General features: G+C 35.8%; 1 protein-coding gene across 1 annotated transcript in view; it reads right to left on the reverse strand.

The window, feature by feature from the left end:
* Positions 1-1,530: 1,530 nt before the first annotated feature.
* The window catches only part of LOC150083055 (leucine-rich repeat-containing protein 45-like), a 151,345-nt gene continuing 127,125 nt past the window's right edge, over positions 1,531-25,750 (reverse strand). The window contains exons 8-10 of the mRNA XM_090378377.1: positions 24,691-24,798; positions 10,823-10,970; positions 1,531-1,745 (exon numbers count right to left, since the gene is read on the reverse strand). Of these exons, the coding sequence (XP_090234503.1) occupies positions 1,531-1,745; positions 10,823-10,970; positions 24,691-24,798 (471 nt within the window). The remainder of the gene's footprint in view (positions 1,746-10,822; positions 10,971-24,690; positions 24,799-25,750) is intronic.

The following is a 25,750-nucleotide window of genomic DNA, read 5'->3' on the forward strand; positions in this document are numbered from 1 at the left end:
AATATTTTTGATATCATATACTTGGATTTCAGGAAGGCTTTTGATACTGTTGCACATAAAAAAAGACTGCTATATAAACTGGAGCAATGTGGCATTAAAGGCAAGTTACTGCTATGGATAAAGGGATGGTTAAGTGGAAGAAGAAGAAGACAGAGTGTTTATCAGTGGTACTGCTCTTCATGGACTAATATTATTAGTGGAATCCCCCAAGGTTCACTGCTGGGCCCACTGTTGTTTTTCAATATTTATTAATGACACTGATGAAGGTATATGTCAAAGTCTGCAGATGATACAAAGTGGTTAACGACGGTAATCAGGATGAGCTACTCCAACAAGATCTAAGAAAATTGGGTTAATGGGCTGAGAAATGGAAGTTTAAGTTTAAAGTTGACAAATGTAAGGTACTGCATATGGTTAGCAGTAATCCCAGAGTAACTTATCAACTGTGTGATACTACACTCAGGGTAGTGGATAATGAGAAAGACCTCAGGGTAATTGTGCAGTCAAATATGAAATTCTCTGAGCAGTGCACACAAGCTGCTAGGACAGCTCATTGGGGTTTTGTCAATGATACAAAGAAATGTTGCTAGCAGGGATAAGGAAGTGATCATCCCTTTGTACAAGGCCATGGTCAGGCCACATCTTGAGTATTGCATACAGTCTGGAGGCCTCACTTCAGTTAGGGTGTATATCTGCTGGAATGGGGTGCAAAGTAGGGCAACCAGATTGATGAAGAGAACAAAAGGGTGCACTTTCCAAGAAAGGCTTCAGTTTTGCATATTGCAGCTTCTGGACACTAGGCACCTGCTGGCTGTGCCTAGTGTCCAGAAGTGAATGGCATTCTTCCTCTTGCTCAGACTACACACACACATGAGGAGGCATAAATTTAAGTTAAGGATGGTTGCAGGATAGGTGTGCAGAAGTTTGCCTTTAGTCAGCAGTTGGTTAATTGTTGGAACAGGCTTCCATCTGTTGTTATGGAAGTGGACGGTTTGAATAAATTGAAGGAAGAACTAGACAAAATCTTGGAGGGTAAGGATGGGTGAAGTGTGTGTGTGTTTTTGTTGATGTCTATATAAGCTTGCTTTCTTGCAACATTTGCCACTTCCACTGCTATTACTTTCACCTTAATAGCGCCATTATGATATCTGTGATCATAATTCCAAGGCTTTCAACTGATTACTGATTCTGATGCATGCATCCACCCATTACAAAAAGCTTGTAATGCTTGGCTTTGTTATATATCTTTCTTTCTTTCTTTTTTTTTTTTTTTTTTTTTTAATTTATAAATTCCAAAGAAGTTGTAGCAAGAATGCATAGTCGTGTATATGTTTTTCAATCTGCTGTAATTTTTGCTTCTATAATTAAAATAAATTCCTTGCCTTTCAACTTTTTTATTTATTTATTATTTTTTTATTATTACTCCAAAACAGCCGAAGCCTTACAGAGGAGGAATACTTAAATCTCAATAAGGCATACAACTAAAAAAAAAAAAAAAAAAAAAAGTTTAACCTTTACATAAAGCAAGCATTAACTTGAAGATGTCTTTGATTTTAAACCACCTGGACTTAGGGATTTTATGCTTCCCAAATATGTCACAAAGGCAGAATGTAAGACAGCTGCTCTTTGTGCTTCATCTTCTTGAATTTTTTGCATCTCTTGCTCTTTGTTATGAATTTGCTCTCTCAGACTTCTTATTTCTTCATTTTGGGCAGATATTTTATTCTCAAAATTTCGGATGGCATCTAGAAGAATAATATAAGAAAGATCTTTTATAAAACTTGTTTTTTATATTGTATATTATCTAATCAACAGATTAGTTTATTCAGTACAAGCAAATTTTGGGTTAAAAATCAGGTCTACTGAAATAACATTTATATTTATCAATATATCTTATCAATATTTCTTTATGATTTTTCTGGTACTGTGGAAGATAATGTTACTGCTGAGCCATGAAATAACCCAGCACCACCACTGGTTTAAATTTTAAAAGCTCCTATATTAATATCCAGAATTTAAAACAAATACACCAACCGTTTGACTATAATGGTTTAATACTGAAAATTATAAAATGTATCAAACGATACTACACTGTAAAATAATATATGCAAAAAACTGATTTACAAAATAAAATATACGATAAAAATTTTAATATACAATAAAATATAAATAAAATATTTAAAATACAATAAAATATAAATAAAATATTTAAAATACAATAAAATATAAATAAAATATTTAAAATACAATAAAATTAAAAGTGATAAAACATTGACTGAAGCTTTCGGAGGCTTCTGCCTCCTTTCTCAACAACAATGATGTTTAAGCAACACATCCTTAAGTAACAGGCTCACAGCACAAGTGGTTGATCAGGCGCATGCTCAATATTTCTTCCATATGATCCAGAACCGGAAACGGCTCGGGAGTGTGGAAATATAAAATGCTCGTCTTTTGCCAGGACCACGGCTTCCAGTAGGGGGTGAAATCGAACACCCCTGTCCCTATTCATACTATTGTTCTCAGACGAGCCTATCCATAAACTCTCCAGCCGCTTACGGTCCCAGAATTTATTCTCCCGGTCAAAAACATCATTGCTTAAACATCATTGTTGTTGAGAAAGGAGGCGCGGAAGCCTCCGAAAGCTTCGGTCAATGTTTTATCGCAAAATTTTTATCGTATATTTTATTTTGTAAATCAGTTTTTTGCATATATTATTTTACAGTGTAGTATCGTTTGGTACATTTTATAATTTTCAGTATTAAACCATTATAGTCAAACGGTTGGTGTATTTGTTTTAAATTCTGGATATGTATTACTCTCCCAACCTTAGAGGCCTTTTTGAAGATACTCCTATATTAATATATTTTTTTCTGGTTTAAAAAAAATATGATCATATGTATACTCCACTTTATTCTGTAACTAGCAAGCTAATTTTACAATGAATGGCCACTTTATTAGGAACACTTACCTAATAGTGAGTAGGTTGCCCTCCATAGCCAAGTGGTCATGAGCAGGAGTGTAGTAGCACACTCTCTGAGTGGACTGGGGTTCAATCCCCTGACTGCTAAATACGGTCGATCTGGCAATCCATCCTGGACCAGTGTGGCAGATTATGGTCCATTTCCTCTAAACATGAATTGTTGAGGAAGCTTCCATCCTGCAGTGGATTGATAAAGGCTGCAGCTGCTTACCTTACCTTACCTTACCAACGAGAACACTTGTAATCGTCATGCACAACTCACTGAAGGGCTGACACTGGTCCATGTTGACTCAATGCTTCCCATAGCTACAGCAAGTTAAGATCGTGGATTTCTACTCTGCAGCAGTTGTTCCACCTCATCTCATAGGCACTCAACTAGATTGAGATCTTTAACTAGGGAAGCCCACTGCAGTGGGCTGAATTCACTCTCATGTTTCTGGATTTGTCCTGTTCTGTCCTTATGACATAGTGAATTATTCTGTTAGAAAAACCTATTTGTAGATGGATCAAATGTGATTTCCTGATTGGAAACAATTTCCAGATAAACAGTGGCATCCAAATATTGCTCTACTGGCACGCACCAACGAACGAACAAACTCCACTCCACTCACTCACTCACTCACTCACTCAAACCCTATCTAGAAGAATGTGACAAACCTCAGGAACTTGCTTCTTTCAGTTCCCAGAATTAGTACCTACCTTTGCAATAATCAGGATTTCTAACAGAGGATGTCACTATGAGAGCTTGAAGGACAGGGTTGATGCCCTCAATTTAGATCCTCAAAGAATCATCTAGAAGAATGTGACAAACCTCAGGGACCACTGAACTTGCTTCTTTCAGTTCCCAGAATTAGTACCTACCTTTGCAATAATCAGGATTTCTAACAGAGGATGTCACTATGAGAGCTTGAAGGACAGGGTTGATGCCCTCAATTTAGATCCTCAAAGAATCTAAATTGAGGGGCCCCATCAAGCTCTCAGCTGCCCACATCTACACCAGAGCTTGCACTTGATCATCACGCAACACAGCGGCAACCCCCAAGGCAGAATGCGCTGGTTCCACAGAAACTAGTAGTTGTTGGTGATTCTATTGTCAGGGAAACAGGGAACATGCAATGTAAAAAGGATAGTTGGAACAGGACCAGGGTATGTCTGCCACGGGCAAAGGTTGATGATGTTGTAGAGCGGATATCATCTTTTAAGGGCACAAAAGGTGATATTGGTGTACACATTGGCACTAATGATATTAAAGACTGGCGGAATCACTTAACAAGTACAGGTCACTGTTAGAAAAAAGCTGTGAATTAGGGTTGAATTTGAAAGTGTCTGCAATTCTGCCCAGACACGATAGGAGGGAGTAAATGATGAGAGACTTATCGATCAATTCGGCCTTGGAAAGATTGTGCAAGACTCAAGGGGTAGAATTTTTTCAACAGTAGCCACTGGCAGAGGTGAAAGTGATTCTTGCACTGCTTCTATTGGAATGAGCAGCAGCCTGGAAAACAAAATTCAGGGTATTTCAGAGACTGCTATAAGTCATTGCGGTACAAGTAAACACATGGGTTGTGTTAGGGTAGCTAAGAATAGGAACAGGTGCATGTATACTTGCATGTACACCAACTAGGAGTTTGGTAAATAAATTTGATGAATTTGAGGTATTGCTCAAAACATCAAAGGCAGACACTGTTAGGATATTAGAGACGTGGTGTCACACAGATATAAGGAATGCAGAACTGGAATTTGGGGAGTACAATGTGTACAGGAAGAATAGGAAGGGAGGAGGGGTTATGTTATTAGTTAAGAAACACACAAAATCCAAGGAAGTAAAGCCAGTCGACATCGAGTCAGTTTGGTGTGACATAAGCATTGGGAGATCAAAATTGAGAGTAGGAGTGTATTATAGGCTTAATGATTCTGATGAGTATAATAAGAAACTGTACAGGGAAATAGAGTGGGCCAGTAAATCAGAGAGTCTTATAATGGAAGATTTTAATTTCCCAGACACTGACTGGAATTTGTGGGTTGGTCACTCACACACTAGCATGGCTTTTGTGGATTTATTGGATGATTGTTTTCTACATCAGCATGTTCGGGAGGCAACTACAGGGAGTAATACTCTTGATCTGATTATTAGTAGTGATTCTTCATGCATTAAGAATCTGCAGATAAAGGAACCACTAGGTGGCAGTGATCACAGTGTGCTTAAGTGGGATTTACTCAAAGAGGTAACTACCATCAGATGTAGAGAGAAGGGTTTTTGCTTTCGTAAAGGCGACTACGGTGGTCTGAGACAGTATTGAAATTCTGTATGGTGGGACCAACTGATGATGTTCCTAACAGCAAATTCAAACTGGGAACCATTCAAATAAATAATCTTGGAAGCTACTAGGCTTTTCATACCAACTAAGAAATATTGTTCAAGATTTCTTATGTAAACTGTAGAAGGAAAGGGATGAATCAGATTGGTTCACTGGATATTGAGGTTCAACTGTTGATGATCTTGCTCAGGAGGCTAACAAACTAAATGAGTATTTTGCATCTACATTCACCCATGAGGAGCTATTCATGGAGGGAAGTGCCAGAGGTGAGTTAAACTCTGGCAGTGAGCTAGATGATTTTGTAATAACTGAGAGGAAAGTGGAGGAGAAACTGTTGAAGATAAACATAAAAAAGGCACCTAGGGTGGATGGGATCTATCCAGTTATAATTAAGGAGGCAGCAAAGAAAGTAAGCAAACCCTTAGCCATAATTATGAGAGTTTCTTTGGACTCAGGGGAGGTACCCATGGACTGGAGATGTGCAAATGTGACCCCAATTCACAAAGGAGGATCAAAGGGTGACACAAGTAATTATAGACCTGTTAGTTTAACTTCTATTCCAGGAAAATTAATGGAGGCACTGGTTATAGAAGCACTGCAGGATCATCTAGACAAGACTTCAGTTATAGCTCGGACACAGCATGGTTTTGTTAAGGGAAAGTCTTGTCTGACCAATTTGATTGGATACTATGATGTGGTCACAAAGGAACTGGATGCGGAATAACTTTGATATCATATATTTGGATATTAGAAAGGCTTTTGATACTGTTGCACACAGAAGACTGCTGAACAAATTGGAGCAGTGTGGCACTGGAGGCAAATTGCTGCTATGGATAAAGGGATGGTTGAGTTGGAGAAGACAGAGAGTGGTAATCAATGGACACTGCTCATCATGGGCTAATGTTATTAGTAGAGTTCCTCAGGGTTCAGTGTTGGGTCCATTGTTGTTTTCTGTATTTATAAATGATACTGATGATGGTATATTAAGCTTAATGTCCAAGTTTCGAGACAATACAAAGTTGGCAGGGTTGTTAAGGACACTAATGACAGTACGCTGCTGAAACAGGATCTAGAAAAATTGAGCAGATGGGCTGAGAGGTGGCAAATGAAGTTTAGCATTGACAAATTTAAACTGCTACAAATGGGAAGCAGTAACCCCAGAGTAATGTATCAACTCTGTGGTACTACACTGACGGTGGTAGAGAATGAAAAGGACCTGAGGTAGATATGAAGTTTTCTGAGCAGTGCAGACAGTCCGCAAGAGTAGCTCATAGTGTCTTGTCAATGATATACAGGAATTTTTCTAGCAGGGATAAGGAGGTGATTATTCCCTTGTATAAGGCAATGGTCAGGCCACACCTTGAGTACTGTATTCAGGTGTGGAGGCCTCATTTTAAGAAGGATGTAGAGCTATTGGAACGAGTACAGGGAAGGGCAACAAGGTTAGTGAATGGAACAAAGGGTTGCTCTTACGAAGAAAGGCTTAATTTTTGCAAATTAAAGTGTCTGGGGACAGCACCTACGAGGTGATCTGATTGAGGTGTATAAAGCCTTGAATGGTTTGAGAATGCTCAATGCTGATGGGATTCTTCCTTTTGCTCAGAATAATTGGCTGAGAGGGCATAGGTTCAAATTGAGGATTGTTTGTTGTTTGGTTTTTAGGAGCATTAGCAACTAAGGCCATATTGCTACGGGGATATGCAGTGGTCATTTCCTGACCTTTCCGCATCCTCCGTATTTGGTGGTGCTCAAACCCCGGTGTAATTAAGAAGCGTGTGCTATCCATTGCTGCTCCTGCCCACCTGGCTACGGAGGCGCTGAACAAATTGAGGTAAGACGGCTGTAGGATAGATGTGCAGAAGTATGCCTTTAGCTGGCGTGTGGTTGATTGGTGGAACAGACTTCCATCTTTTGTTGTGGAAGTTGATAGTCTAAATAAATTTAAGGCTGAGCTGGACAGTTATTTGAAACGAACAGAGGGGTGGGTGAAATGGGAGGTTTTTTTTTTTTTTTTCTGGCTGATGCTGCATAAGCTTGCTTTCTTGCATTGTATGCCTCTACAATGTATCAAGTATTTTTTTGACAGCCTTGATAGGATATCAGGTTTGGTAAGTAATAGTTTGAAATTGTTTCTGAATAGTCCTTAACGAAAACATAATTGCATTAAAAAACATTTAAAAAGATGATTTTAAAATAAAGTACATGATTCTGTAAAGTTTGAAGAAAAGAACAAAGTATATTTTCCTGGCTTATTTTAAAGTAAGGAATAATTTAAAAGTTATACAAAGTTATCCATTTATTATGTAACCATTGGTCAGCAGTATAATGAGGTAAGTGCAACAACAAAGCATCTTATTTTAACAGATATGGAGAGATATTTTTAGACAGGTGGCAGAAGGCAGTTCATTGCTAAGGAATGAAACTTCTTGTCTAAAAATATCTCACTACATGTTTGAGGAAAAGCACAGAATTTATTAATATGGTATGTAATGTGGGTTTTCTACAGGTATAGGTATATATACTTGGAAACATTATATGCATCCATATAGTTTTTGCATTGCCTAGAGACATTCATTTATAAATATTCAAACAGGTCTGTACCGAATGAAACTGAAGCAGAACATTAAACTGCATTGAAAAACATATTCTTCATCACAGCTTGAGTTGCATCAAACACACTAAAGCATCAATGCATACCTGAACTAGCATGGTGGACACTTTCAGCACATACTCTAACTTTTAATTAAATTCTGTATATGTGTGTATTAAATTTTTTTTTTTTTTTTGTAATACAAACTAGGTGCATTATAATAGGATAACACTGAGGAGAATGGTATTATCTCATGAAACTATGGTAGTTATAATTAATTTTTGTCTCTCCGTCTGTCTGTTTGTAAAACTGTTAATAGTAGAAAGACGAAATTTAGAATAGACATTATCCACTGCTTTTGTAATGAAAATTTAAAAAAAAACAAAAAAAAAACCATCTACTGGAGGGGAGGGTGCAATAGGAGGCGCTGTGTGCAACTGGTAGAGTACTCTTGGACGCATTGTTGAATTGCCATGTACAAAGATCTAGATGTTTAGTATGGTTACCCTTTGTGTCTGTTGCATACTGGAAGCACAGTATATCATGAGAAATGTTAGTGATACACCTTGATGTTTTTGTTTAAATCAGCCAGAGATTGGATATATATCCTTGAGACACTTTGCCCTTTACATATCTCCATAACCAAAAGTCACAAGGATAATAAACTGGAGATCAGGGTGGCCAAATGTTCCCCAAGTGACAGAATGTTATTGAATGTGTTTATGAAGCAATAGAGTTCCTGGTTGATCACTGTACCGAGGAGCACCATCCTGCATAAAACATTTTCTTCCTCTCCCCTCCTGAAGAACAGAATTGCATGATTTGCAGTAATACTTGGTTGTGATGGTACACATCTTTGGACGAACCTTGAAGAAATCTGTCCTTTTACAAAATTTGCTATAAACCTACTTAACACAGTGGAGAGGTGGTAGATGACTTTCATCAACCGGTGAAATACCACCACTTTGCTTATTGGAGGCTTAAAGTGGTGAAACCCATGTTTAGTCTCTAGAGCAAAGTTTCCGGCATCCCCCCCCCCCATACTTCTGCTCAACCCATGCACGGTACTAAAGTACTGTAGGTTTTGATACCTTTCGTGTTTGGGATTTTCAAAAAAAAAAAAAAAAAAAAAAAAGGCCTCAATAAGTCATTGAGGGGACACCATTATTCTCACCACTACAATACACTACACTGCAAGAACCTCATGTCTATCCATACTGTAAACTCCAAATCCTTTTCTTATTCTACCATTTTTATTCAATCCCATCAAATGTATCAGTTGTACTGTGCTATTTCCCAAATGGTACCCTTTGCATTTTGTTGCATTAAAACATAGCCCACTTTTCTGACCATCCTTGTCTATCAAAGTTGTCCTGAACAAGTGCTAATCATTAATTTCATTACTGATCTTTATATCATCTGCAGATTTTGACATCACACCCTGCATCCCTTCATCAATGTCATTTAAGAAAATTATAAACACCAGTCTCTCTCTCTCTCTCTCTCTCTCTCAATAATTTAACTTAATGGTATCGTAATAATTTATCATAATTTATCTTAATGGCTCAATGCATTCTCTTGACACCTTCCTCAAAATTACCGGGTATATGATATATCATTTTCTGAGTTTTTCTAATAAACAAATTTCTGTAATTGTAATTTCACTAATTTCATGCTGCTCAGCTTGATTTGCATTTTCTCCTGACTACAAAGGGTCATTCATCTGTACAGAATGATGCAAAGTTCATTTCATAAGTAAGGCTGATTTAAGCCTTTCCTGCATCTGTTATCTAAGGGATGATCTGATTCAAGTCAATTCCGATTCATTATGCAATGGCCGAATCAGATGTCTTTTATTTTTGGTATTCATAAAAGTGAAAAATTCTTTGTACCTGTTCTTTGCTCTCTTTTCCATCAAATTCTCATAATAATTACAGATTAACTTATTGCTATTTGCAGGCTTCAGTACTTTTCATCGCCCTAACTTTCCATGCCATCTTTACCTTTACCTGCTCTATTAAATTGGCCAGCCCATTATTCATTCATATTGACATCCTCCACGTGCTATATTTTCATTATGATATATATGCATTCATATCCTTCTTATCTACCAAGTTTATAGAGACCATGAACCTGATGATACCTGTATTGTAATCCCATGATGCTATCTGGTTTGTGGAGGATGATCGGATCTAGAATATTCTTGCCCCTAGTACTTTCCTCTAATGTGCTTAATACAAACAGCAATCATTTAGTTGATTTAAAAATTTGGAAATCCAATAGCGAGTTTCCCCGCCACTTGCTCTTACCAATAAGGGAAAAACTGGAATGCCCATAACAAAATAAATAACACCTGCTCACCCATTCCATTTAATGTGGAAGCTCTAGTTGAACTCTTCAGAATCTCCTGGTCTGCAATGTACCATCAATCTGATTTTACCTTTAACTATAATAATAATAATAATAATATATTTCAAAAGGGAGTAATTATGACTTATGCTGGCCTTTATGTAACTGAATGTATTGTCTTTAAGCATACTTTCTAAATTATAAATATTTGAAAATTAAACTGTACAGACCTAGTAATTAGCTCTTGTAACGTGGCCTACCTTAATAGGTAGAAGGAATTTGTTTTGCAGGGCTGGCATTTCTTTGGTGACATGGATCAAAGAACTTCAAAGGGTGGTTCGTGGTAGTAAATGTACAAGAACATTGGCTTTATATTTAATTACAAATCCCTTTTTATACAAAATATAACTTGGTAACAGGCTCTTTGGGTTTTGTAGGTTATTTTCTTATTATGTTCACTTTCAGCAGATTTCGAGATTAAAAAATAGGACCCTTTTCATATTCTGGACAATACAGTAAAATAATCTTTTCAGTAATAATTTCACAAAATAATATTTTCTGTAAATAGTTATTTGAAATACTGACCTTTGAATTCTTTGTTTAACCGCTCAAATTTATTTCTATAGTCACTATTAGTTTGACACTCTTGCCTCAGTTCTCTTAACTGTTCATTCATTTCCATTTCTACCTTTGCTACAGCAATTTTAATTTCTTCCTCTTTTTCTAGAAAAGACTTTGAAACAACAAAAATTATTATTATTTTTGAAACTTATAAAGTCATAATATGGTATTAAGCTGTAATATTTGAGTTCAGTTTGGTACAGCATAGCACTCAATACAGAAAATACCAAAATTGGGACACAAATTAAGATATAAAGGTGCTATTACAAAAATAAAATATTAATTTTCTAGCTCTATTATCCAGATTTCTTTCCTTCTTAGTTCCTTCCTGTCTGGTAGTTAAAATGAAAATGTCAGTTATAAGGGATAAGCTCATTCCATTTGATCCTGAATCAACTTTCTGGTTATGTTTGTAACAGGTATCTCAGAGTCCTGTCTATAACTTCAATGTAGATATGTAGAGCAGGAAGTCTAAAATTAGTTTAACAGGATGATCTTTGTTCACAGAAATAACACATATTATTCATCATCTTTAATTGTTATTTTTATCTCATTGTTCTTTATAGACACATCTGTTTTAAATTTTTTTATATAATTTAGATGACTGAATGAGTTCATTCAAGATAGTTCTAGATATTCTTCCAGAAACAATAACTATAAACTTGCAAATCTTTTGAAATCAGAATAAGTAATAAATAATGTATGCCACGATGCAACAGGAAAATTATATGTAATTATGAAATGCAATAAATGCTGTAGTTTTTAAAGCTATTGCTTCATTTATACAAAGGGTACTAGGAAAGTTTTGCAATACAGCTTTGTTTATTTAATTTTTTCAAAGTAATTTCCTCTACATTCAATACACCTCTCCATCCTCCGAAACCAATCTTTAAACCAGTTCTGCCAAGTTTCACTAGGGAGTAAAGCACACCCGTTGTCCCAAGCCCGTAGAAGGTCCTCATCACTGGAAAACCGCCTCCCTTTTAGCTTCATTTTCACATGCGGGAACAGTGCAAAGTCGCAGGGAGCAAGGTCTGAACTGTAGGGAGGGTGCTCGAGAAGTTTCAGTCCTGTCGTGGTCAAATATTCGGTGCAGGCTTTGGCGCGGTGAGCTGCAGCATTATCGTGATGGAGGTACCAGGTGTCCATTCTTGACTTTGGCCGCAGGTTCTTCATAGATCCAATGACTTTAGGCAGGCATTGTTCAGTATACCACTTAGCTGTGACTGTCTTCTGCGTGTCCAAAACGACACGTTCCACAATTCCACTCGATTTGAAAAATACAGCTATCATTTTCTTCTTTACAGATCGGGATTTTCTGACAATTACGGGTGTGTCGTCATCATCAAAGACCCAAACTTTGTTCTGAGCCTTGGTCGGCAGATCGTAATAGTACAGCCAAGTCTCGTCACCTGTCACGATGTTGTTCACATACCGAGATTGTCCCTTATCAAACTTTTTTAACATCTCCCGGCACCAAGTCACACGTCGTGTCATCTGCTCTTCAGTCAGTTGATGCGGCACCCAGAGAGAACAAAGTTTCTTCACGTGCAAATGATCTTGCAGAATCGAACGAATTGCTGGTGCATTTAGGCCCAAAGTATCCTCTATCTGTTGGTAGGTCACTCGCCTGTTTTCGTCAAGCATTTTCCTCACAGCAGTAACGTTTTCCTCCGTAACTGACGTTCGTGGCCTTCCCGGCCTCTCAGAATCCTCCAGAGTGAAATTTCCCCTTTGGAATTCTCTATACCACCTGAATATCGTTGTACGATGTGGACAATCATCATCTAGTGCAAGAGTCATTTCTTCTAAGCACTGGTCTATGGTTAAACCACGCACGAAATTATACCGCAAAACTGTCCTTATCTCATTTCGTGACCACGATGCCATCGCAAGCACTTTACACTCTCACTACTAATGAATAACTGAGCCCATCGACTTGGCGCGGCAGCTACTATGCACGTATGAACATGTCTCAACATGCAGCAACAAGCAGCTTCCTGTGATTCATTGTTGCATCATATTGCAAAACTTTCCTAGTACCCTTTGTATGTTCTAAAAGTACTTTTTAACAGTAATTTTTTCCTTGTTTTGTTCAATTACTTAATGTTGGCTAAAGGAAAATTTATGTTCTAGGACCATTTTTAGTGGGTAAAGATTAGTAAAGATTTAGGTGTAGCATAGGGTGGCCAGACATCCCATTTCTGAGTAAGGTGTTCTGTATCCCGACAAAGATGATATGAGATGGAAAATACCCCCCCCCACCAAAAGTGTCATTTTATTTAGAGGTCACACACACCACGAGTGGTAACATTATTTTTACAATTTTATTAGATATTGGTCAGTTGTCTACAAAACAGGAAATAATCCTTTACATTTACTGATTTAATACATGCTCCCAGTACACAGGTTTGTAATGCACAGCAGTAAGTTAAAGAACGAAGTCATCTATGATACATGTACGTGTACATATCCAAAATAGCTTATGTAGTGGTCACATATCCGTAATGCATATTACAGTCTTACATGTCACACACACTGTCAATTTAGCAGGTGTTCCCCATTTTTAATTTTTAAAAATCTCATTCCAGACACAGGGTGACCAGACATCCCATTTCTGAGTGAGGTGTCCTCACTCAGAAATGGGATGTCTGATCACCCTGTGTTATGCCTAAATCTCTACTAATATTTACCCACAAAAAAAGGTCTTAGAATATAAATTTTTCTGTAGCCAACACTATGTAATTAAACAAAACAAGGAAAAAAAAAAATACTATTAAAAGTACAGGTAGTTCTTAACTTTACGAGTTAATTCGTACTTAGCGTGTCACGCTCTCAACAATGAAATTTGACCATAGTAATGTTAAATAAAGGTCAACAAAACAATAGTTTCTGCTTAAACAATAATTTAAAATCAAGCAAATTATAATTATAAAAAAACTGTCATACAAACATTAAAGAATGTTTATTCTTTATCATCATCGACTGATGATGATGAAGAATAATGAGATCATGCTTGCTTATGAATCTCATATTTTTTCCAATATTATTCCTCTTCACTGTTTCTTTTTATTATTATTATTAGCCATATGGTGCAAGGAAGCCCGAGGCTTATTCTGCATCAGCCAAAAAAAAATTTCCAAGTTACACTGAGAGAGAGAGAGAGAAGCAGAAAGGAATCACCAAGAAAGAGAAGAATGATGATATCCAGCTCAGGACCCTCGGTGTGCTAAGCTCATACTCACCAGATGCGAGCCCCTGGAGTTAATTAATATCACTCTCCATAGTATTACTTCGTTTTGGCATACTGTACAGTATTAATAAGTGGGATAAATTTGAAACAAGACAAGACAACAAAAATTAAGAGCAACACAACCATTATTTGTAACGTCAGAGTGGTAACTGCTTTATGATATGTGAGTCAGTAAGACGCTCTCGACCGAGACACTGCCTGAACAAACAAATGCATGTTAGTAGTATTAGCTATACAAATACTACAGTACTATTGCACTGCCTGTACTATTGTACTTTTACTTTTAGAAGTACAATAGTACTACAGTACTATTGTACTTTTAGAATAAATAAATGAAGCAATAGCTTTAAACTACAGCATAACTTATGTAGCAGTCACACATATGTAATGCACATTACAGTCTTATATGTTAAACTGTCAATTCGGCAGGTGTGCCTCATTTTTAATTTTTAAAATTCTTCCGTGCCACTAGTGTAGCACAACTGAAGCAAGAAATGTCTGTCTTACTCTGGTCTGCATAGATTTTGATATTTACAAAATTTATGGTCTTTCTAAGTGTACTTTTAGTCCTAATTCTAAAAATCCAAACCATTTTTACCTGTCAGGTAAGAACAGTAAAAATTGTTTTCTTAGATACAAATTTCATGTACACGCAACATACATATACTACTTCTCTTGTGACTGACCTGTATATATATGTCCAAATGTGTTAAGACAAGTTGAGATCTGCACTGCCCATAATAAATTGATACTTGAAACAATTCTTTCTTTATTCAGGGCTTGGATGAACTGCTTCATTAAAATCAGCTTTTTATACAGAGGAGATAACAATACTTAGTTTAAGTCTACTGGTGGATCGTCTTTAATGTTCTTTGAACCTGCTGTCAGAGACTGTCTTGGTGGCCACACTTTTTTGTCCAATGAGTCACTTTCTTGCCCAACTATCTCAATTTTATATTAAATTGAATTTAAGAAACATTTGAACCATGAAATACATACAAAATAATTAATGCTATGCTGTTGAAAGGTTATAGGTAAGGCAAGATGCTATTCTGCTCCTATGAACCTAATCACTCCTATACCAAACAAAAAATAAAGAATAAAATGAATATAAAAATACAGTAGAACCCAGATAAGAAATTCCTGCATAAGAAGTTTTCCCCTCTACTAGGTTTTGTTTCTTAAGTCCCAATTTCAACTCTGTATGTTGTAATGTATTATTTTCCAGCGGAAGAAGTTTCCCAGGTAAAAGGTTTTCCCACATAAAAAGTTAGTGATAAAGAATACACAGTGTATTATTATAATGACGTTTTCCCACTTAATACATTTTTTAAATATAGAAATTCTTTATTTTTAATATTAAAAAATATTAAACAATATAAACATTTCGTAATCAAACAAGTTATTGTCAAGCATAATTTTATTTTTTAGTAAACCACTGAAGTAGATGAAAAGGCAAAATTTTTTACATCTCATATTGTGAATGCCTTCATGAGTTGCCCTAATATTGCACTACCTTCAATACGCAATGCTTCACCACTGAGGACTAAAGTTACTTATTCTCGGTGGATACCACCATACCACCATTCCTGGGTGGTGGTATCCACTGGTGAAGGGATGCCTATTTGAGAATCCAGTGTCGAAGCATTGTTTATTATGATTATTATATTTATTATTATTATTAGCTTATTATTAGTTTATTATTATATTTATTATTATTATTAGCCATATGGTGCAAGGAAGCCTGAGGCTTACGCTGCACCAGCCAAAAAAAAAAAAAAATTCTCGAGAGTTACCCTGAGAGAGAGAGAGAGAGAGAGAGAGAGAGAGAGAGAGAGAGAGAGAGAGAGAGAGAGAGAGAGAGAGAGAATCAGAAAGGAATCACCAAGAAAGAGAAGAGTGATGATATCCAGCTCAGGACCCTGGGTGTGCCAAGCCCATACTCACCAGATGGGGTCAATATTCTAGGTAGTTCAATATCAGGGCAATTCGTTGTGAAGGCATTTATCATATGAGATATCACGAAAACGATGCCACTTACTTTGGTGATTTACTACAAAATAAAATTATGCTACGCACTAACTTGTTCGATTAGTCAATTTTCCGTAGTGTGATGATTTCAGCCTTAAAACCTTTTTAGTATAAAAATTTGTATATAATGGAAGTGACATATTGCAATTGTTTTCATCAGTATCCATAATTGGATAGCTTTGACCACGTGAAGCACAGTGAAACATTTGCTGTTAAGTTCTGATTTAGGTGCCTCCGTAGCCAGGTGGGCAGGAGCAGCAGTACGTAGCACACGCTTCTTGATTATACCGGGTTCGAGACTGTGACCACCAAATATGGAGGATGCAGAAAGGTCAGGGAATGACCACCGCATATCCCAGGAGCAATATGGCCTTAGTTGCTAATGCTCCTAAAAACCAAATAACAACATAACAACAAAAAGTTCTGATTTTTCTGAACAGTTCTGAATTATTTAGTGGATTGTTGCTCTATCTTATTGTAATTGTGACCTTGGTATGTTGAAACTCCAAAGGAGCTCATCCTTCCAACTTGATAATGAATTTAATGAACAGAATGTTAACCAATTAGAAATCCTCAGTTTAAAAATGCTCCCCATAGGCAGAGTGAAATATTTAGAAATTCTGAAATAGTACTTAAAATAATCTTTATGTTATGTATGCGTATCTTTTCATTTTTATTTGTGTAGTTAATATTTCATACCCTTAGGTCATTTTCTCTTCTAAGAAGTTTTCCCACATAAGAAGTTCTAAACCTCCAGTCCCTTGGAAAACTTCTTATCCAGGTTCTCCTGTATATAATAAGTTAAAGAACAGAAAATAAAAGAAACTAAAATAATGTTCACTCCTAGGACTTGAAATGCAAGACTCCCCACCCAAAAAGATACATGTCCACTAACCCAAAAAATGTATGTCACTAAAATGATAATTAAAAAAAAAAAAAATGAAAAACCACAAAGAAACAAAGAGCCACAAGCACTACCTTTTCAAGGGAAGGCTTCAGGACTTATAAACTGTGGGTGTTGCTCTGTTTTCATTTCTATTCTTTAGCCTATTATGTATTTTTATGTTTATTTTATTTATTTTTTGTTTTGGTATAGAGGTAGTTAAGTTCATGGGAGCAGAATAGCACCTTGCCTTACCTAATAACCCTACAACAACAGCATTAATTATTTTGCTTAATTTATTTTGCAGTTCAAGTGTCTCTTAAATTCAATTTAATTGTTTCACGTATGTTTAAACAAATTTCACATTGTTCACATATGAAAAAATGAAAGCAGAAATTTTTATTTGACTTCAAATCTGAAAGCTGCTCCTAGTCCCTATATTTGAAGAATCCACATACCAAACTGAAGGAGATTCTTGAACTGGCTTTAAAAGCGTAGTATGCAATTTTTTGGGAAACAGTGCACATTCAGATTATGAGAATGTTCATGACTAACATGCTAAAAAAGTTTAGAAAACTAGGCTGTGATATGAATTTTAAGGTATTCTCATTTGAAGTATTTCCTAGAAAATTTAGTTTGTTTAAGTGAAGAGCAAGGTAAAAGAGTCCATCAGGATATAAAAGAAATGGAAAAAGAGAGATGAAATTCCAATGTGACGGTGACTACTGCTGGATGTTAAAAAGAGAAACAGACACCAAAACTAACTACCTGAGGAAGTCAAAAAAGGGCAGATTTAACCTAGTCTAGTGTCTAAGAAATACAGTTTGTGGTTAGGTAAATTACCAGGTGATACAGAGGCCACCAGAGTACATCCAGTGTAGTAAGCTTAGAAGCAACAATGCTTCTTTTTTATACCAACTAAGAGATACTGTTCAAAACTGACTTAAATTGATGTCAGATAAAAAAGATGAGACTTACGGCAGAGAAGAAAAATGTGCAGGATGTAAATAAATTACCAGGTGATACAGAGGCATACAGTGGATATAAGCTAGCCTGCAATCAAGTCACATAAGAGGTTAGGCAAGAAAAGGCAGATTACCAGAAGTCTCTGGCAAAGAATGTAAAGAAGAGCAGCAACATCTTTACTTATGTAAACATTAGAAGGAGAAAGGGGTAAATCGCATTTTCTCACTTGATATCAATGTTTTAATACCAAAATGAATAGGTATTTTGCATCTACAGTACTACCTGAGGAATCTTTTTGGAGCAGGGAATTCAGAAGTATGTCAAATTCTAATAGAGAGCTAAACGATTTTGTGATAGCTGAGAGGAAAGGGGAGGAGAAATTGTTCAAGCTAAATGCAAAAAAGGCACCTGGTGTGGAGGGGATCCATTCAATTATATTAAGGGGGCCAGCAAAGCAGATAAGGACATGTTTAACCATAATTATGAGAACATCCTTAGATTTGGAGATCCCCAAGAACTGAAATGTGCAATTGTGATATTCCCAAATCACAAAGAGGGTTGTTATAGTGTCTGTAATTTCTCATTTCAAAGGTTGAAATGAGAAATTACAGACCTGTAAGTTTGACTTCTGTTACAGGAAAAAATAATGGAATGATTGAATAAAAAAGGTAATGCAGGGGCAACTAGACAGGAATGCAGTTATACATCATTCGGGCATGAATGTGTTAAGGGGCTATCCTGTCTGACCAGATTTTAAGATGAAATAAGAAAGGAATTGGATGCAAAAAATAATTCTGACATCATATACTTAGATTTCAATAAACATTTTGATTTTATAACACACAAATAGAGAACGGTATCAAAAACTTTTCTGATGAAAGACTACTACTGTACTAAATGGAGCAATGTGACATTAGGGGTAACCATCAACAACACCTTTAATCAGATTTACTGCTATGAATGAAGGGATGGTTGAGTGGGAAAAGAAGAGTGGTTATCAATGGGTACTGCTTTGCATTAAGGGACTCATATTGTTTCCATTCCATATTGTTAGAGTAAAAACAATTGTCAGTATACTTGTATGTACACTAATGATAGGAGCATAGTAAATAAATTTGATGAATTTAAAATGCTGATCAAATTGTCACTCAGATATAAGGGATTCAGAATTTGAATATGGGAAGTACAATATGTACTTCCAATATGTACAGAAGGGACAGACAGGAATGGGGGAGATATGTTCTTAGTTAAGAAGCACATAAAATCTAAGGCAGGGTATCTGCTGGACATGAGATCCAGTGCAATGTGAAATCAGTTTATTGTGACGTAAGCACCAGGAAAACAAAAATGAGGGTAGGAGTGTGTGATAGGCTTAATGAATGGAATGAGTAAAATGAAAAATTGTACAGACATACAGAATGGGCAAATAAATCAGAATGTCTTTCACTTTCTAGATATGGACTGGATCTCGTGGAGCTGGTCACTCACACAAGTAGCAAGACTTTTGTGGGTTTACTGAATGACTGTTTCCTACATGAATACTAGATATAGTTTGATCTGATTATCAGCAGTGACCCTCCTTGCATTAAGAACCTGTGAATAAAAGAACCAGTAGATGGCAGTGATCAGCAATGTATTGAGAAATTTAGTTAAAGATGTAATTACTGTCAAAGGTAAGGAAAATGACTTTTTCTTTCATAAAGATGACTACAGGTCTGAGACAGTTTTGAAATTCTATACAATGGGCCCACTAATGAAGTTACCAACGATAAATTCTAAATGGGAAACATTCATGGATTACTAGGCTTTTTATACCAGATAAGAGTTCAAGGCACAGACTTAAATGAATGTCACACAAATTGATGAAACTTGTGATAATGAAGAAAAATTCGTAGAAAGCATATAAAGTATCATGTGACAGATGCTTACAAAGATATAAACTAGTCTGCAATCAAGTCACAAAAGAAGTTAGGCAACCTAAGGCTGTTTACAAGAAGTGTCTGGCAAAGAATGCAAAGAAAGAAGCAGATCTCTATTTTAGTAAACAGTAGGAGGAACTGGTTGAATCACATTAGTTCACTCAGGAGCGTTCCTAGGGAATGTGGCACCCAGGTGCCAATCGCAATTTGGCACCCCCCCTCAAAAATATTTATATAATTTATTATACTTTTATTCATATAATGATAATTAATATCAAAAGTAATACAATTATAATTACTGACAACAAAATTTTTTACATAATCACAACTAATAAAAAGTATAAATTAAAAATTAATTCAAAAAGAAACAATGAAGTAAAGGTTATACATACATGTTTATACATATAAATTATATAACAAAGAAGAATACAATAATATTATAGTAAAAAAGTAAATAATGTTTATTCTTCTTGATTTTCTTATTGAACAATCATTGACAATTTCAGAAATATTGAAACTGGAAACAATATTTTTAATACTAATGAGACTCAAAGTTGTTAACCTTTCTTGCATATCATTGTTAATCTTACCATTTTTAATGTTCTCCATGTGCTATGGTGACAGGTAGGGTGAGAAATATTCGTATTGCAATAGAAACATTGGGAAACATAGCAACAAGATCATTTGAAAAAACATAACACATCATATGCTTCCATGTTTGGCTGTATAAAAATTGACAAATCAGTTTGTAAGTCAATACAATGTTTAATTTTGGTTTCTTTATTTAGAGATGGAAACAAATAAATGTAAAATAAAAAGTTAAAACTATTATTATGCACCTTCAGTTGTTCAAATCTCTCTTCTATTTGTAACATTGTTATATCTAGTATGATATAACAAAAATTTATTTTGTATGAAGCTTCAGGTGAATTTATAGTTTTATAATTACTTTCATAAGGAAACATTCTTTTCTTTTTTTGTGGTTGTATAATTGAGACTTCTAAATTTATTAAAATAATAAATCTAGTTTCACAGTCTATTAGCAATAGCTGTTTCATTTAACAAGTTTTGAAAACCAGCACCTGTTCTAGATTCTTTAAAATACTCACTTAATTCATGTAACATTTTTATGATTGTTGGTACTGATGTGTTTAAATTTTGCATTGATTTTCTAACAACATTGATTTTTGATAATATATAATTTACAAGAGAACAAATAAATGTATAAGATTTGATTTTGTTATTAATGATTTAGCTACATTTCTAGAATCATTATCATGGGAAATATCTGTATAGATATTTCAAGAAGTGTGTGCTACGCACTGCTGCTCCTTCCCACCTGGCTACAGAGGCGCCTGTTGGAAGTTGCGATTTTAAGACACTCCAACGCTATGTTGATGCTGAAAAGGAAACGTAAATTTCCTGAAAAATGCTAAAAAAAAAGTGGTGATTTCTAATGAGCCTTTTGCAGCATCGTTAACTGTTAAATTTATACTGTGTGCAGCACAAGGTACAAAAAAGCCCTAGGATTTATATGGAAGGCCAATATGTTTACATTAGTTAAGATAATGCAGCCATCATGCTGGCTGCATTATCGTAACTCTGACCACGCATGTTATGAATGTTGATATTTTCATCTTTTAACAAATCCATTACAGTCCTGCACAATTTTCTAGAGAGGTACTGTGAACAGCGTTTCTGGAAATTTTTTGACCAAGAAAGTACAGCTATGTAAAAAAAGCTGGAGTCCACCTGGAACTCACTCGAGTATTGAAGGGTTAATTTATACAGTAAATTTTAGAGTAGACACGCATTATGCACACATCCACAAAAGTTCAGTAACATGTTCATATTCAGAAAAATACAACATTTCAAATTTTCTTCATATGTGTTTGTAAGTTTTAAGCACACCTTGAACGCTGGTGCCCCGAGTGCAGTGAACTCCTGGAATCCTCGGGATGGCTAGTGAACCCTGGGTTCACTAGATATGAATGGATTAACCGATGATGTTCCTACTCAGGTTTCTGACAAATTGAATGGATATTTTGTATCTACATTCATATATGACGAATATTTTAGGGATAGGATGTCAGAAGAGAGTCAAATTCTGGTTGGGAGCTGAATAATTTTGTGACAACTGAGAGGAATGTGAAGGAGAAACTGTTGAAACTAAAAATAAAAAGGTACTTGGGGTGGATGGAATCTATCCAGGTATATTAAAGCAGACAGCAAAAGAGGTAAGCAAACTTTAGCCGTGATTATGAGAGCATTCCTGGATTCAAGAGAGGTCCCTATGGACTGTAGATGTGCAAATATATCTCCAGTTCACAAAAGAGGATCAAAGGGAGACATGAATAATTAGAGACCTGTTAGCTTGACTTCCCTTCCAGGTAAATAAGGGAGTCAATGGTTAAAGAAGTAATGCAGGACCATACAGACAGGAATGCAGTTATATAATGAATTTTTTGAGGGTTATCTTATCTGACAAGTCTGACTGGATACTGTGACACAGAAGAAAGGATCTAGATGCAAAAATTAATTCTGACATCATATAGATTTCAGAAAAGCTTTTGATTTTGTTGTACATAAAAGAATGTTATAGGAAGCAGATGAAAGCAGAGTCCCCAAGGTCCAGTGCTGATGATATTGATGAAAGTATATTAGGCTTACTGGCTAAGTTTTCATATGTAGGTTAGCAGCAAAGTTGTAATCACAGTAATCAGGGTATGCTACTGCAAAAAGATCTGGACAAATTAAGCAGATGAGCTGAGAAGTGGCAATTAAAGTTTAATATTGGCAAATACAAGTTACTTCATATAGAGAGGGTGCAATATGGCCTGAGTAGACCTTGCGCCAAAAATAATAATAACGATAACATACAGAGAGTATGCAATCCCAGATAAACACTCACAGCACAGTGGAGAATGAAAATGACCTGGGGTAACTGTGCAGTCATATATGAAGTTCTCTGAACAGTGCAGACAGGCTGCCAGGACAGTTCAATGGTGTTTTATCAATGATATATAGGAATTTTGCCAGCGGGGATAGGAAGGTGATTATCCCATTGTATAATGCAATGGTTAAGCCAAACCTTGAATACTGCATAAAGGTCTGGAAGCTTTATTTTAGAAAGGATGCAGCTCTCTGTTGGAATGGGTACAAAGTAGAGTAACAAGATTGGTGACAGGAGCAAAAGGAAAGACATTTTCAGTTTTGGAAATTGCAGTGTCTGATAATCCTGATAATTTTGTGGGAAAGTTTCCTGTGGAGTTAAAAAAAAGTCTTTTAGTTAATGCTTGCTGGTGGTCCTTTGTGTTTGATCAGATTTCTTGAATCAAATCAGTTTATTTTGCTTTCATGTTCTTTTTTTTTTTAATTTTAGAAATAGCCAAAAGTTGCACAGTGCTAAATCAGGTGAAAGGGATGAATTCAGCAAGTCTTAGCAAAAGAGACATCCATTTTGCTTGTTGGGTCACTTATAGTAGATTGTACTTTTCAACTGTTTTAAAACTTCACAGTACTAGGCAGCAACATTAACAGTGACACTTGGTGGAATGAATTCCGATTAACGCTCCTTTGTTGTCAAAAAATGCAATCAGCATGTGCTTCAAATGTGATTTTGACTGCTCTGCTTTTTTTTTTATTTTTGTCTTGGTAATGTTATTTTCTACTTGGAAAGTTGAACCTTGGTCTGAGCCATATACATAAACCCAAGGCTCATAATTTATTATATATTATGTTAACAATGCAGGGATCTAACACAGCTTACAACAACTGGGATCAAATGAGGACTCCATGTTGTCTTTAATCTTGAGTGTGAGTGCATGGAACAAACTAGTCATTCATGTGCCTCATGTCCAAATCCTCTGTCAAAATGACCTAAATCAAACCAAATGAAAGAAATGGTCTTCTCAGCAATTTCTTAAATGGTCAGTAGTTGATCCAATTGAATGCTCAGCAAACTTCATTAATGTCCATACACACCATTGCTCAAGTGTTTCTGAATAATCATTGTTGTATTTGGTGTTGCATAAGTAATGGCATAGTTTGTATATTCTGTATTTAGTGTAATGGGCAATGAAGGAATTTAATAACAAGAACAATAAAGGAATACAATATTAACAGTGTTCTGACTGTTTCAAAACGTTGACAGGTGGCCACCTCTTCGTTCATCTTTGAGCAAAAAATTTCCCTCATGTAGCCTTTCGAAACTACTTGAAAAACCAGTTTTGACATGGCATCCATAAATTGTAACAAGCATTTCATTTGTTTTTGTAGTGTCTTGCAACAAAATTTAATGTTCAAATTTCATTGTTTTTAGTTAAGTGTGACAAATGTGGAAAAATGTGTTCACTCAAAGCAACTTTTCACTACGCCAGCAACAAGTTAAAATTTTGTGTTACATGCATGATGAAAAGATGTGCTATAAACTATTCACAAATTTTAGCTACTACTACTATTACTATGCATTCAAAAATTATAACATCATTCACCGATCAAACCTTGAATATCAGTATACACAGTTTGATGCTGCCTTATATATCTGCCAGCAAGTGTACGAACTTGAGCATATCTCAGGATATATGCTCAAGTTTGTAGATTTTCTAGTTGTTCCATGTATTTATTTTGTAATGAAGAAGCATCAGTTGCTGTAAACAAGTAAAATGATTCTTACCAGTATTACAACCATGCGTTATATATCATAAACTGTAAATAAAATTTGAGCATGAATAGAACCAATCAAAATATGAAAGAATAGGAGAAAGATGAAAGGGCTTACTTGCTTTAATTGGTCTGATATAAGTTTAAGATTTTCTAATTTAAGGGTTAAACTTGTGTTTTGGGATCGGAGATCACATAATGCTTGTGACTGCTGCTGCAGGTGACTCTGAAATAATAGAACAGCTGCTAAGTTGCTATAAATTAAACTGTACAAAAAATAAAGGAAAGCAATTTTACAGTAATGGTTCATATTAAATCACTTTTGCGCTTTACAATCACTTCATTCATTCCAGAAGAGAAAAAGAGATGTTCTTATTAAAATAATAATATATATTTAGGATCTGACATAACCATTCCAAGATATTACATATACCGTATTTCCCCACGTATAAGATGCACCTTTTTTTCGAAAAATTTGGGGTCTAAAAACTGGGTGCGTCTTATACAGTGGTTGTAGATTTTTTTTGACTTGCATTTCCCACTTTTTCGCACTTGTTGTCTTTGCGCTCATTGTTTTCCACTTGTTACCAGTATATTAGGTTACGTTTTGCCACATTCTGCCCAGAAATGGCTCAGAAAAGATTTTCGTACAGTGCTGAATTCAAGTTAAAAGTGATCCAGTTTGCAAAAGTGAATGGAAATTGTGCTGCTGAACGTAAGTTTGGTCCTCCTCCAACTGAGAAAACAATCCGAGACTGGCTACGGGAAGAAGAAACCCCACTGAGAATGCCACGGCAGAAGAAGGCCATGAGAGGCAAGTCAGCAAAATGGCCTGATTTAGAGAGGGAATTGAAGATATGGATTGAAGAGCAAAGGGCAACTGGAATTCCTGTGTCCACAAAGATGGTTCAGCATGAGGCAAGAAGAACTGCTGATGAAAAAGAAGTTACTGATTTCAAAGGACGACACAATTGGTGCTTCAGGTTCATGAAACGGAATGGACTAAGCATGCGTACACGCACCAACTTGTCCAAAAGATGCCTGAAAGCTATGAACAGAAGGTCCTTGAATTTCATCGTTTTGTCATTCAATGTCGGAAAACACATCAGTTTGAGTTGGGACGGATTGCAAATATGGATGAAGTCCCCCTTCAATTTGATGTCCCAAGTAACAGAACT

The sequence above is a fragment of the Mastigoproctus giganteus genome, chromosome 7 (genome assembly GCF_048544385.1).
Source record: "Mastigoproctus giganteus isolate SK-2022 chromosome 7, ASM4854438v1, whole genome shotgun sequence".
Classification (NCBI taxonomy): domain Eukaryota; kingdom Metazoa; phylum Arthropoda; class Arachnida; order Uropygi; family Thelyphonidae; genus Mastigoproctus; species Mastigoproctus giganteus.